The sequence below is a fragment of the Phaethon lepturus genome, unplaced genomic scaffold (genome assembly GCF_000687285.1).
Source record: "Phaethon lepturus isolate BGI_N335 unplaced genomic scaffold, ASM68728v1 scaffold53672, whole genome shotgun sequence".
NCBI lineage: Eukaryota > Metazoa > Chordata > Aves > Phaethontiformes > Phaethontidae > Phaethon > Phaethon lepturus.
In genome coordinates this window covers 13,925-29,233 of record NW_010526590.1, presented here as the reverse complement: position 1 = coordinate 29,233, position 15,309 = coordinate 13,925, and the positions used below count along the sequence as shown (strand labels likewise).

At 35.6% G+C, this 15,309-nt stretch overlaps 1 protein-coding gene across 1 annotated transcript; it reads left to right on the top strand.

Moving 5' to 3' along the window:
* The first annotated feature begins 1,049 nt into the window (after positions 1–1,049).
* On the top strand, positions 1,050–14,976 carry UBE2W (ubiquitin-conjugating enzyme E2W (putative)). Its single transcript, XM_010283094.1, has 5 exons — positions 1,050–1,336; positions 4,484–4,586; positions 7,642–7,797; positions 8,921–8,996; positions 13,371–14,976. The coding sequence occupies exons 1-5, from the start codon at positions 1,296–1,298 to the stop codon at positions 13,382–13,384; spliced, it is 390 nt and encodes a 129-aa protein (XP_010281396.1). The 5' UTR covers positions 1,050–1,295; the 3' UTR covers positions 13,385–14,976.
* The last annotated feature ends 333 nt before the right edge of the window (positions 14,977–15,309 follow it).

The window sequence follows — 15,309 nt, the reverse complement described above, 5'->3', positions numbered from 1 at the left end:
ATATATGAGGGCCTTTTCTTTAGGAGTTGTGTGTCTGAATTTATTGTAGTCCTATTCCAAAGGTATTAATAAGATACTGACAAATGAACACTTTCTATTTTCCCCTCTGGATTTTTTTTTAAGTTCTAGTAAGCATCAGAAAAGTTCTTTGGAAAATTAGGAAGAAACAGCTGCAAATGTGTGATCAACCTACACTTTAAAAAAATTGTATGCTGGATCAAAATTATATACTAAACACTCAAATCATATATTTTTAATCCTCTTGAGTGCTAGGTCAGGCTTAAATCTTATGTAAGGTCATTTTGACTAGCAGAATCATGGAAGTGGACTAGTAGACAGTAAACATGAAAAATGTTGTAAGGAAAAAGGAGAGTAAGAAATGAGAAAGCCTTGAACTTTCAGTTATCTAAATGTCTTGGAAATGACAAAACATATTGCATAACTGTTTATATGGAGGAAATACACTCTGAAAGCAGTGCCAATCGTAGCATTAAACAGAAGTTGCACTTCTGTTGCTCCATAGATTGTAAGAAACAGTTCTGATAATTGTTACGGAAGCGGCTGGTTACAGTTACAGATTTACCCCCGTCAAAATAGGCAAGAATTACCTGAGCTACTGGTGCAACACTTTTCTAAATACTACAACTCTATAGTAACTGCATCATAGAACCTACGAAGTTACAAAATAGATTGTGTTCTGTAAGTCACATAGACTTGCTTTAGTTTTGTGTTCTGTCCTCTGGAATGATTTGGAACAAGGCAAGGGCTTGCGCAGATGCCAGATAGAAGTGTCTTAAATTACTCAGAGGGGGAAGAGGTGTCCTGTTAAAATCTTGGAGAATTAATTGTAAAACTGATGCTATCTGGGGAATATGAAGTGTTCACTGCTAGGTGTAGAGCTGTGATTGGCATCTTTGTAATTTGACAAAATCCTGGATACCTCTGTGTATTTTGAAATAAAACAGTTTTTCACTTAGTAGTGTTGCAAATATAAGTGTCGATCCATTTTTACCAAAAAAGAAAAAGGAAATTTAAGGCCTGATGCTTTTTTTGCCTGTGACTTTTCGGTGTAATTTCTAGGAGAGAAATCCCCCCTCTTTCTCACTTTCCAATTTCACTTTGTATTTAAATTTTCAAATAAAGCTCCTTTTACTTTTCAATAATTGGTTAAATGTAGTCTAGTGTGCATGTTTATTGTTGACCTTTATTTAATATCTCAAATATTCTATACAATTTCTTTATAGAAACGACTACAAAAAGAACTATTGGCATTGCAAAATGATCCACCTCCAGGAATGACTCTAAATGAAAAAAGCGTACAAAATTCAATTACACAGTAAGTATATATACTATTTTATTTTTGCTATCAGGCTGAAAAATGTAAGTAATAAAAAGTCCTCTGCATGCCACTTTCACCACTTATTCCAAGTAACTTTCTGACTTTTTGTTTTTTTAGTCTAGGGAGTGAAACATTGTTCTGCTTAATGAGCATATTGTAGTAACATGCTGGACACTCAGGAACTGGATAGACATTTTACTGTCTAACAATGTCAATTGGTAAAAGCTTCTGCATGTTTTAGAATAAAATAATCTTAACAGTCACTCCTAGCTACTAGCTTCCTAAACCCCTCTAAATTTATTAAAATAATGGAGCAGATAGTTTAGAGTTCCTCCATTCTTTGCTTTGAGTATCCTTTGTAGCTGTTAATTGCCATTACCTTCTTTCACTAAAGCAAGTGGAGGAAGCTTGTTAAAGAGCAAAGGTATCTAAGTACATTTCTTTGCACTTTCCTCCCTACTGTAGTTTTTTCTGTGATCAGCAAAACGAAAGGAGAAACATGGTTAAATAATCTGTTCTATCCATTGAAATGGACAGGTGTTGTTCCTGGTATTTAAAGTACTTTTTTAACTGACTGAAATTCAAAAGATTTAGACTGTGGTGACATTTTTTTAGATAATTTTCTTGGTTTAATTTTAGAGAAATGTTAAAAAATTCTTAGCAGATGTAAACATTTGTAAAAGTATGACTCTCAGGTTATATGTTCTGGACTGTATTGTTGACAGATCAATTTTAAAACACAGCATAGAGCTGACTTCTGATGTTGCTTCACATTACGTTTTTGGTGGTGGTACTCAGACCGTGTTACATGAGGCTTTTCTGAGCTTTGTATATATGGAGTTAAACACTGTTATTGCTTTTTAAATCATGCTGTTTTTTTGTGATAGTTCATGCAGATGAATATGATGAAACATGAAAAATGACTATGACTAAATATGAAAATGAATATGACTAAACAAAATTGAAGTAGCACTTTCCAGAATTTGGTACAAATAATAAGCTGCTGTACAACTGCTGAATTAGAGATTGTGTTTGTTGCTTTATATTGGGTTTTCTTTGGGAAGCAAAATACTTAAATTTTCTGAAAAAAAGGACTCAAACTAATATTGCAAGTTTTTTTCACTCATTTAAACAAAAAACAGCTATCAAGTGAAAGTTTACAGCAGATGTGAAGAGATGGAAAAGGGGAAGAAAAAAATCTGTTGGGTTTTTTCTTGTTTGTGGATTTCCCATTTTTTTAGGGTGTCTCTGTTCCCAGAGTACTACCTCACTATTTTTTTCTGCTATGTACAATTTTTATATTTTTCAATACCTTACAAATAGAAACTTCCTGTTTACTGTCATGCTAGATTTTGGAATTGTTACTGTTTAAATAGCTTTGTCACATGTAACATCTTTTTTTTTTTTTCCCCCCCCTCTTTGAGGGCTTTTGATGTGAAGTAGCATGTTCTGAGTTCATTAATCAAATTGCAGTTTGAACTGGTGCAGTAAAGATTTGTGTAGCAATACTGGCTTGGTTTTGAAAGGTGTTGAATAAAATAATTGGATCCCATGGTATAACTGGGTCATTTTAAATGTTAAGCAATCATCTATTTTAAATACACAAGGATTAGAAATTTGAGATGGCTAAACCATAAAGTACACAGGAAAGATGGGTTCTGGTGATTCCTTGACCATAAAAGGAGCAATGTACAGACAGAGTTATCTTCTACTCAGTAAATGAAACTATTTTTAAAACTTGAAAGTGAAGGTTCTGGATTACAAGGACCAACAAAGCTTAAGAGTACTGGTGCAGCATATATATAAATGTAAAAGCAGAAGGCATAAGAGAGATGAGCGATCTGGAGTGCAAATAGATCAAATTGAAGGAGTCTTCACAAGATTAAAATATGGAACAGTAGCACAGGCATCATCATGCTACTGTTGAAGATACATTCCTCCTGAAGAACATGACAGCAGTTGAGTAGAGAAGCAATTTTTCTCAAAACCCAACTAAAAGTAATAGAGGGGAAGATAAAAAATGTGCATGGCTTAAACACATTGGGAGAGTATATATGACAGGAGGATGGAGCGGCTGGGAATAGGATAATCAGACCGCCAACTGGCGAGGATGTTAACTTTTCTGTACACATTGTTGCTCTGAAAAATCTTGGCTGCCTCACTTGAGTCTAATGTAAATCTGTTCTGAGCATTTTTGTAGTTTCTTGCTGAATCTTTACCGTATTGCTCAAACGTGTAAAACTAACGAAGGGTGAAAGACAAAAACGGGGAAGTGATGCCACAAAGCATAGTATTAAGTGATCAACAATAGAAGTCCATAATGACAGAAGTAGATAGCAGATTGTTGCTGCATATCTTGAAAAATATGCAAAGCATCTATTTTTGACCGGATTAAAAAAATACAGCCCAAAAAACCTACATCCAACCCCCTCCCAACTCTACCCATCAGTTACTTCCATGTTGTTGTAATGCAAGGAGCAGAAGCAGAGGAAAAAAAATACTGTGATATGTTGGCATGTTATCTTTATTCCAGTTGCAAAGCATACTTTTTTTGTGTTGTGTTTAATTTTCTCTGACCTTTTCCTTCTTATACTATTAACTTTTCTGGTTTTGGTTCCATTACCTGCCAGGTTACATACCATTTAATTTCTGAGTTTTTCACAGGTATAAGTGCAAGAGGAGCATTGCCCTTCTCCCTTGGATGCAGATTTTATTTTAATAAACTGTACAGATGATTTCCTTCTCGGAAAAGTAAAACAACATGAAAGAGAATGCATATTAGTTTGTTTCCTTCCAAGCCTGTTTTTGTGTAGGAATAAATTTTGGAACAGGTCTTTTGAGCTTTTTTGTCCCACATTAACAGTCGTTTTATTGGGAACTGATGGATCTGTGTTGAGTTCAAGTCATAATTACTTGTGTAACTTACAGCACTATATCAGTGCCTATATGTAAAATATCAAGATTGTTTCTTTCAAATGTAGGCTTGATGTTGTTACTTGTGTTACTTTTGTGATAGTTATGGTACTAATGGAGAATTTAGAAGATTTGGCTGTGATTGGTAATTGATTTTAGTCCTGTGCGCTCCAGGAGTAAAATTATAAACTGTCAGTCCACAATATTAACAATTTTTTCCCCATTCCTTAGGTGGATAGTAGACATGGAAGGTGCTCCAGGAACACTATATGAAGGGGAGAAATTTCAGCTTCTATTTAAGTTCAGTAGTCGGTATCCTTTTGATTCGCCTCAGGTAACTGCTTGCTTGCTTCTTGCTTAATGCTACCTTTAGGTTATAGCTGCATGACACATGCTGAATATTTAGTATCATCCCATCCACATATCCTATTGTGAGGTTTAATTACTTTAAGTTGTTTTAAACATATTGTGCAGATGCCTTTTCTTTTAAAAAAGACTGCAGTGAGGTATAATGCTGTGACAGTCTACTTGGTTTCATAGGAGATTAAAGAGCAGTGTAAACTGAAGGCTTCTTTGAGGTTGATATTCATACCATATGAAAGAGCAACACAGGGTAAAGTAGGAAGGTCCCCTTTGCTGCAGTGTAGGAGCAGAGTAAACAGCAAATGGCTTCTTCGTTCCCTCTCTTTTTGTTTCCAGTTTCCTTTTTTTCTAGTTTGTTTTTAAGCCTCTTGCATCTTGTCTGCTACCAGTGTTAATACAGCTGGGGAATACTGTGCTTGTGATAGAGATTCTCATGGATACATGATGTCTTTATGAGAGGCTTGCAAATCTAGTGGTTATAATTCAGGTGTGAGATACTGTGGTGCTTTCATGGCAACATAAAGAACTGAAGGGGCAGCAGTACTACCAGGCTGCAGAATAAGCTCTGTACATCCATCCCTCCACTACCTGAGGGGAATGTTACAAAATGTGGCTGGTAAGAGCAGTATTTGGGCTATCACCCTTGCTCTTCTGAAAAAGGAAGAAGAAAAGCAAGAATGCCTTAGCTCTTGTCCTCTGTTTCAGCTCAAAATTCCAAGACCGATCTCTGACACTTTTCTCATTGATGTTGAAACTGAAGCATGGAGCTGTAAGAGACACTTAACCATAAAAATTATGTATTTTTAGGTACCATGATAAAAACTAGAACGCTGACTTTTCAGTCTTAGGTTTTAAGGATGGCCACCTGTACTTCTGCACCCCATCAGGTTTGCAGTGAACTACTCACAGGTGACCCACAGGAGAGTAGCCACTTTCATTTGGTTCCAAGTAGGTACTGTTTGTACTTACTACCCAACCTGTATGTGTGGCTCTGTGCAATTTATTGTAAAACAGCAAATTAGATCCGTACACGTACACTGATTTTTAGCACAGAAAACAATTAAGAATTTAAGTACTGGATATTTGATTGTTGTAGATGGCTAGAATTTCCATTATAAAAATGCTGCTGTGCAGTAGGTTCATTCTGTATTACAAACCTCCAGATCATAATTTTTTTCTCATGCAAATCTACTTACTGTGAATTGACTTACTGTGAATTGAATCGTGCCCCTGTACTCGGCACTGGTGAGGCTGCACCTTGAATACTGTGTTCAGTTTTGGGCCCCTCACTACAAGAAGGATGTTGAGGTGCTGGAGCATGTCCAGAGAAGGGCAACGAAGCTGGTGAGGGGTCTGGAGCATAAGTCTTATGAGGAGTGGCTGAGGGAACTGGGGTTGTTTAGTCTGGAGAAGAGGAGGCTGAGGGGAGACCTTATCGCTCTCTACAACTACCTGAAAGGGGGTTGTGGTGACGAGGGTGTTGGCCTCTTCTCCCAAGTAACTAGTGATAGGATGAGAGGAAATGGCCTCAAGTTGCTCCAGGGGAGGTTTAGATTGGATATTAGGAAAAATTTCTTCACTGAGAGGGTGGTCAGGCATTGGAACAGGCTGCCCAGGGAGGTTGCCATCTCTGGAAGTGTTTAAAAAACGTGTGCATGTGGCGCTTCAGGACATGGTTTAGTGGACATGGTGGTGCTGGATTAATGGTTGGACTTGATGATCTTGAAGGTCCTTTCCAACCTTGTGATTCTGTGATTCTGTGACAGTTTACGCTTCTGCTGCTTGATCACTTGGTTGTTTTCTGCCTTTAAATGTATGTTGTCTATCATAGTGTGAATGCTTTTACTTGCCTAGTATGCATAATTCTGGTTTTCCTACAAAAGGAAGACATTAGTTAGAAGTGAAATATATTACTGGTAAGCTCGCCAATGCTTAAGAAATATCAATTTAAAGACCTATGAAAGATCATTCTGCATCCAGTTTTTCTGCTGCCTTAGAAATCTATCTTCTATTTGGCAAATAGGTTAAGCTGTCTAATTTCAGTGTCCTTTATGATGAAGATGTTGTTTCTTTCTTGTCAGTGATGAGGTGGGCATGTTGTATACATGTATACATATTTGTAAACATACATTATATCTATATAACTTGGGAAACACTTAAGAGGCTTCTGGGTATTATGGCTATGAGTGGTAGAGATTTATTATGTCATTGCATAAAAGATGACAGTGGTTATGTTGGATGAGGAGCTCAGAGGATAATGCTGCTGCGGAGGTTTCACTTTTACTCCATTTCTATCGGTCCTGAGCCAGCTATCAAACAAGAGCAGTAGTTGTCAGAATTGCTTTTCTAAGCATTTTTTGACTGTGATATTATCTTTTAATAGAGAGGAGTTAATGCTGTCCATGTCAGACAAAAGCATACTCCATTTGGAATAATGATCTAAAAATATTTCTTATGTGGTAACATACTTTGGTTATACAAGTCCTTTATTTTATGGTTAATAGGATTGATGCATTTTACACTTTATGTTAGAACCTGAGGAGTCGTCCAGAACTTGGTATCTATTGTGTCCTGGGTTATAGAAATACTCATTTGTGAACCTCATTGTGTTTGCTGGTGTATAATGTCGTGTTTTATAAAACCATTAAAATCCAGTGTTTTGGCTGGGCAACTGTATTCCTTAGGACATGAAAGACTGAGGCTGTGAGATACAAAAAGTTTTTAGTTTGATGTTTTTGCATTGTTACCTTTGCATTTTTCTATGCTGCATAAATATTCATAGAAAAAAATCTGCATTTAACCTTAACTTCATATTCACTAGCTATTTAGGCTTCCATTGTTTTATTTTACATTTCAATTAATAGCACCCAAAATGAATGAACATAGCATGGTAAAGTTTATTATTTAGTGTAAGTGAAAATGGCAGATCCACTTCTTAAATAAGAGATTACTGTTTTCCCGAAAGCAATACAGTCCTATTTAAAATGTGGACAATAAATTACAATTATGTTTGTTCTTTTTTTTAGGTCATGTTTACTGGAGACAATATTCCTGTTCATCCTCATGTTTATAGCAATGGTCATATCTGTTTATCCATTCTAACAGAAGACTGGTCTCCAGCTCTCTCAGTGCAATCTGTTTGTCTTAGCATTATTAGCATGCTTTCCAGCTGCAAAGAAAAGGTATGGGCTTTTTTAGCACTGTTGGAGTAGAGTAAGTTAATAGTTCTCTATTTTGCAAAGTAAGATTTTCATTTCTCAAATTCTAAAATAGGCAAAACCACTATATCTGCGTTTCTACTGCTGAAAAAATACTAAGCTAGAACTGCAAAATAAGCAATGCAGTAAGTAGTTTGTCACTTTTCATGGTAACATGCTCATATATCATTGGAAAAGAGGAGTGAATGGAACCAAGTAAGAAGATATTAATTGTGAATTTCAGTCATGTTTCAGGACAATTCTAAATAAATTGATTTTGTCTCTAAAGACAGTGCAAAATGACTGTTGAAATGTCTTTAGTGCAGATGTTTGTAAGGCTTTGCAGCTGTACTATTTCAGTGATCTTCATAATTTTCATTTCAGGAAAGTAAATGGTGCTAAACTGCTTTTTTGGTCATAGATGAGTGGCACTGGTACCTTAAACTTCTTTTGTAAAGAGACTACCCTTTTACTCTTGACCATTTATTTCGCAGTGGAATATCTGTGGAAGTTAGATGTGGTCAGAGCTTGTACACCTGTGCTATGCAAACATGCCTATTTATGTTACATCCTCATCAGTCCTAGTCATGTGTACGTGGTAGAAAAACACCCCCAAAATGGCTTTGTATAGTATTCTATGACTTTGGTTTTGCGTAACGATGACACTTACGAAGAAAGATGAAGAATATGAAGTAGTGATCAGATATAGTAAGTTCATTTTTTCACCCACTCCAAGCTGAGACTTATGGATGGAAATTGGATCTAATACATCAGAATTAGATTCCAAACTGTGAAGGAATTTAATTTGTTTTTTTGAAAAACAGCTGATCCTTGTGGGTGGTTTTCTTTTTTTTTTTCTATTTCTCCCCCTATCTATCGCCAAACCATTTGGTATCTTTCATGATTTTTTTTTTTTTTTTTGCTTGAAATATCTCTGGTAAGACCTGTTACCTGGATCCTTAAGATTTTTCTTGACAAAGGTCTAGGACCGCCTATTGCCTAGTTTTCACTACATTCACGTGGTAGCCTTTCATAAGCTTATTAAATAGCTCCTGTGTTACAATATGAGGATTGTTTGATTATTTGTAGGTCTTTTCTTCTGTTGCAGAGGCGACCTCCAGATAACTCTTTTTATGTAAGAACATGTAACAAGAATCCAAAGAAAACAAAATGGTGGTATCATGGTAAGTATCTAGCTAGGACCAGAAATTTTGAAGTTTTTTTTCAGGACGAAAGCAATTAAAACGTAGGAGAGTAGGATAAATGCATTTAAAACCTTAAATGCTCTTTAAATTTGAAAAAGTTATTTGAATCCTATTTCTGAGATACTGTTGTGATTTTGTTTTAATATCACATTTTAATAATTCCTGATGGAAATGTAAACAGCACAGATTTATATGTTTTAAATTGTAGGATTGAATTTGAATGAAAGTTCTTGTAAAACTGTATTAGCCCATAACAAGTCTTAAGTTTGGGGTTGGGGAAGGTCCATAATGAAACTAGGTTTATCTCTAAACACAGATTTTTTTCTTGTTAAGCTTTAAGAGCTTTTACAGTGATTAAAAGTTGCCTATATGTTTGTAATCAGCAATGTGTTTTAATAGATTTCCACTGTTAATCAGCATTTCCAATGTAGGACAGTTGGCTGACTTAAAGGCTCTTAAGAACTAATAGTCCATAATATAATAATAAGATTCTACAAGTACATGATAAAAAAAAAAAAAACATACTGAAATTGCTATGTGTAGTACTACAGTGTCTTCAGAGCTAGTATTGTGTTGGTTTGGGGTTTTTTTTTGTTTTGTTTTTCCTTTCCATGTGTTCTCTGGCTTTATACTGGGTGGTTTCTTTCTTCTCCCTCAACATTTGTCATCCTTCTCCCAGAGCTGGGGTTAGCTGTATGTTTTTGTCTTATCCATGCCATTGGTGAGGAAAGAAAAAAGGAGGAGGTAGAGAGGGGCTATGCTTTTCTTCTCTCCTGTCTTGTTGCCCAGTACTTTCTTTGCTTTCCCTAGGAAAATACTGTACATATGGTAGTTATTGGGAGCCCATGCATTTTGGGAACGGATGTGTTAGAGCAGGTAATACTGTGTACTGGGGTGGTGCAGGAGGAGTTGATACCATCACTACCTTTTACTGAGGGCTCCATCATAAGACATCCTCTGTTTTTCACTGCCTCCCTACCCAAGGATGTGTTCTGTCCCCTGTATGAAATGAGACCAGGTATTTTGAGACAGTGGGTCTTAATGTCTGGAGAGGCATATGCCACAGCCTGTACGCTTAGATTCTTAAAAGCCTGTGAGTGCCTTAACAAGAAAAACTTGAGAGTTTCATACCACTTGCTGAGACCCATGGGGTTTTGCTATATGGTGATGTAACAGAATGAAACTCTATTTCTCATAATACTCTAACAGTATCTCTAAAAAAAGGTGGCTTCAATTACAATAGGAGTAGTGTTGTATGTCATAGAATTAAGAGGTATTTAAGAAACTCAGGAGTGTTTATCATCTGGTGGTTCATTAAGTTGTTTGTAAAATTGACTCCAAGAATAATAATCCTATTGTCTGCCAGGCTGGGTTTTTAATCTTCACCAGATTATTCAGTAGTCACTCTCTCTTCTCTTTCTGTTTTCACACTTTTGTAATGTGTTTGGTGCTTCTCCATTTCTACTTTTGCTTTCTCTTTATTGGCAGTTTTGGGAGAGTTTTTATTAGCTATTATTTCTTTTCGCTTGCTAGTTGTTATTAAAGAGAAACAAATGAAGTTTCATTTACTGGCTTTATCTTGTGATTGAAATATGTTCTTTTTACTTTGAATTTTTACAAGTCTCATTTTGATTCAGGATTGAAGTCTATCAAGGTGAACAGTTTGCAGATACTACTTTGATTTCCTATTCATGAAATTCAATTTGAGTTAAGCAAAACACCAAATGAGTATGATAAAAGCATGGGTTATCTGACTCTGAAAGTTGCTATATAATTGTGGCTCAAAGACCTGAAGCTGCTTATAGTCCACTGAACAAGTTATTTAATTACTTTGAAGTAACTCGCAATGGCTGTTTTCTGAAAATCAGAAAACCCTACCCCTCCCCAAATTCAAATCAACCTAAAAAGCAACCTGAGGCAAGAGAAAGCAAGTCAGTTCATTTAAAAAAACTCATAATGTTTTGCTTCGTAATATTTTCATTTGGTTTTTAACTTCCTTTTTAAGTACTAATTACAGAGGAGGTCAAGTTCATTGAGCTCCTCCCCTTAAATCTTTACATTAAAAAATAAAACATGCCCAATGTCAATGGGATGAAAAAATTCTGAAATGCTAGAGGGTTTTTCCTTCAAGTTTTACATGTCAATTGCTACTTCTCTCAGTTATAAGTAATTTTGTTTGTCTTCTGTGGACATAAAACAAGACTACCAAGGCATGATATTTAAATTTTCAGTGTTTTCTTAGCGGGTTTGAAGAAATGGTGAGTTACACTAAAATGGGAGGTATAGTTTGCCTGCTAATTTTAACCACCTTTCTCTGGAAAAGAACTGTCTTCAATGTTATGTACACCCAAAAAAATTTCCAAGCCCTTGGAAAAGGTGATTCTGTCATCTTCATTTTCTGCTCCTGCATCACCTAGTGTCCCATATTTAATCTTGTGGTTGAAGCACTTTGGGCTGGGTAAATTATGGGAGAAAAACCAATCCCAACTAAGAAAGAAAACCAGTTGTCCAAGCATAACCACTGGGTAAAACAAATGCCAGTGCTAACACAAGAACATGTGGAGGGAGATGCAGAGTGGTTCTGCCCCTTCTGTTGTCAGCTAGCCATTGGACTGGCTTAGCTTTCACATGAATTCCTGTGTTTTGAAGAGAAAGGAGGAGGACTGTCATCATTTTTAATATATAAATTTGAAGGAATTTTTTGTTTCCAGTAAAGTGCCTGGAATTTATTTAGCTGGGAGAAAATAGTGCATGGTTGGGAGCTGATGTAAAGCAAACAAATATGAACACAGGAGGGATAAAGTGGCACTTTGAGATATATTCTAAAATGTAAACATGTGTCTCTGTGCCGTATTAGTTTTTAATCTCTCATTTCATCCTTGCCCCAACCAAGCAAATTATTCCATAAGCAGAGTTATGGAGCCTTGTTTGCTACAAACTGATGTCCTTGCAAGCCCTGTTTCAAAACCCCTGATCTTTGATAATTAAACTTATTTCTAGGTTGTCTGCCCTACCCAATGTCTGCTTCAACTGTACATTGAATTTCATGTTGAATTTCAGTCTGAGAGTTGATCGTGTTGTGATAAAGACAGAGGAAGATCTTCCAGATACAGTTTTCTTGGGTATCCAGGCTGAAATTGGTTTCATAAAGCTGTTGCCTGGCTTTGTTTGTTGTCAGGAGGTAGATTTTTATGAAAAAAGGGAGCAATGGTGTTTGTTTTCATCTAGGACATCCTTATTGTTTTTGGGTTTGGTTTTTTGTGGTGGTGTTTTTTAAGTAGGAAGTGTGTTTTCCAGTATTTGACCTAAGCTTTTAGTACACAGTTTAAATACCCCTCCTACCTCTCTTGCATCCGTGTCCAATCTTTTTTATGTGTACAGTACCCTACTATTAAAATGAAGAGTTTTTTTATGTGTAATAGTATTGATGACATAATGTTTTCCAGTGAGAATGTAGAATTGTTTGCTGCTACTTTATACACACTAAATCTGTAAACAGTAAAAATACTGTTTGAGGCTGCATTTCCTAGGTGTGCGAGGTTACAAGTGCACTAAAAATAACCAGACAATAAGTTTGCTTTCTGTTAACAAGCTTAATATTTACTGTTACCAGATGCAAATATACTGCAGGTTGATGTGTGGGAGAGGAAGTTTAAAGGGGAGAGATTTCACAGACAAATATTTACTTTAATACTGAGCATAATGCAGAAAAGATTGGCATAGAATACGCTTTCTTTGTCATATGTTTTGTCCAATCACAGTATGTAAAATTTAGTGAATGTAAGTTACTTCGAGGTTTATGATTTTGGGATTTTAGTAGTAACCTGTTATTTTTGCTCAATTTTTGTCAGCTATAGTTGGTGTTGATTCGTGAGAAATAAATGAATACACATGCATATAAGTGTGTATATGCATAAAGGGTTGAGAGTGCATCAGAAGTAGCACACTCTGCCAGCTCTTATTGCTATGTACTCCTTATAAAATGATTTCTTAATTTGATAACTGATATGGACCTGCTGTACTTCAAGTGGGCAAAATGTTAAGCATATTTGGTCTTTCATGACGACTGGCTTTCTAGAATATATAAATATGTGGAAAATAGTGTCCTTTTAGTGGAATATATGCTAATACTAATATGCCTGGGGGAGTATGTGTGTTTTGGAAGTTTTATGTTTGGTAGTCTCTTCTTTTTTCCTGAGTTGTTACTGAACAAAACCGTGGAATTATTCAATCGGTGTATTTCCACTGCATGTTACTGTCTGTGCTAGGAATAGTTTCTGCGTACAGCACCTTGCTGATCTGGATTTAGAATGTTTATATGTTTTCCATAAATGCTCTTCTTTTATTTTAAAGATGACACATGTTGATGCCACCATTTTGTGATCCTCGTAGCAGAAGATAGTCCTACTGAGAAAATGAGCACTTTGATCATTCAGTCTTTGAACTTTAACCTTTGACTGGAAGTGACCTATAGGCAATGAAGACTACTTCCTTTGACTGCATTTTTACTAGTGTGCATTCTGGGCGCATGTTGATCGCTGGTTCAGTCCATGCAACTGACATGCTTTTATTAGTCATACAGTATTAATGCAGGTGTCCAGAAATGTCAGAATAATTCCATTATTTTTATTTTAAGCTTTTTGGAAGAATTCCAGGTCTTCATATATTGTGCAATAAACTGAGCTCCTTGACGGTTTTGGTGCATCCATTGCCGGCAATGGACATTGTACCAGGGACAGGTTTTGCTCCTGCCACAAAAAAGATTGATGCATGACAGAGCTTATGAAAGTTGCAGATATATTTGGATTATAAGCAAGGGATCTACCATTACCTTAAAAGCCACCCCATTCTTTTATATTTGGATTCTATGCACTGTGATCACAAAACTAGCAGCATGAATTAACATGCTTAGCTGAAGGACTGTAATAAGATCATTGCATATTTATTAAATTGTTTATCTGCTGTCAAATTGTTTTGACATGGAAGGTTTTTCAAGTGACATTGGCAGAGAGGTACAACGTTATCCCTATGGTGAAATAAAACTACTTTTTGTATATAGTTATTCATATCTCTGAAGCAAAGGTATGAGTAATTTAGGGTATGAGTGATTTAATCAAGAATTTATTTTGGAGATAGGAGAGGATGGCAGTGATATAACTGAACTTGCTGCAGTCCGTAATTGGGCTTGTAATTTGTACCTTATAGCTTTTTCCAAATAGATTGCACAGTTATTTCCTGCTAGCCATCAGCATGAGCCCTACTGCCTACACCAATATTTCATTTATTTATGTGTTTGAAAAGCAATTCATATAGCATTTTTTGTTTGCATTCACTGTTTCTTTTGTTGTTGTATGTCATGTTTGAATGTTACAAAACAATATTTTGATTGAAAAGCTTTGTCAGAAGATATTTTCATGTAAATTATTTCCTTATCTTGTAAGCATCATCTTGTCTTTTAATCCTGTACTATAAAAAGAAAAAAAAAATACATTTTTGACAGAGGCTTAATGTTTTGACAAAAAAGTGTGGACCTTCTTATTTAAGTTTAGACTAAAGTATATTTTCTTAACTTGCTTGTCCCATGCAAACATACCAGTTTTTTTCCAGGCTTTTACTTCACCAAAAAAGGGGGAAAGCCTAAAATCAGATTGACATTTTTCTATGGAGCAACATTTATTAAAATAATAGATAGTTGTTCTCACCACTCTGTAATATTTTGATACCGCAATTAGGTTGTCTTTTTAGGAAGCACTTTTATAAACTTAATACCTTTACACATATGCAAAATTTCTATAACTTTTTTTACTGTTGCCTTATTGTTGCACTCAAAAAATTCAAGTGATTAATGCATGAATGTCTAAATCAAGTAACTACTTGATTTAAAAACAAACAAAAGCCAAAAAGAAAGCCCCAACCCAGAATGAATAACTACAGTAACAAACAGAAAATTGGCTGAAAATACCGATTATTTTTTTTCTTACTGCTGTATAATAACTGACAAGTTTTATAGCCTTGTACATACTTCTCTGTTACCTAAGGTTTAAAACATTTTTTTAAAAGTATAGATGCTTAACTCAGGGTGGATAGAGTTCAGATGGATTTGCTTCAGAGAAGTATCTTGTGCAGCAACTGAATTATGGATATTGCCAGTGAACTGAGGCTACAATATACTTCAGGAACTGCTATTTTTTCTACTGTATTAAAAATATCTCTTGGCCTTTAAAACTCAATGGTAAAATCTAGCTTTGGATATAAATTTGATGTGTATATATACTTTCACAGTGAGCCTTTA

What these genes read in the sequence shown, in the direction of transcription:
- UBE2W (XM_010283094.1), top strand. Translation starts at nt 1,296, where the DNA reads ATGACTCTAAATGAAAAAAGCGTACAAAATTCAATTACACA. An exon ending in GTACAAAATTCAATTACACA is followed by an intron (nt 1,337 to 4,483) that starts GTAAGTATATAT and finishes CCCATTCCTTAG; the next exon opens with GTGGATAGTAGACATGGAAG. An exon ending in ATCCTTTTGATTCGCCTCAG is followed by an intron (nt 4,587 to 7,641) that starts GTAACTGCTTGC and finishes TCTTTTTTTTAG; the next exon opens with GTCATGTTTACTGGAGACAA.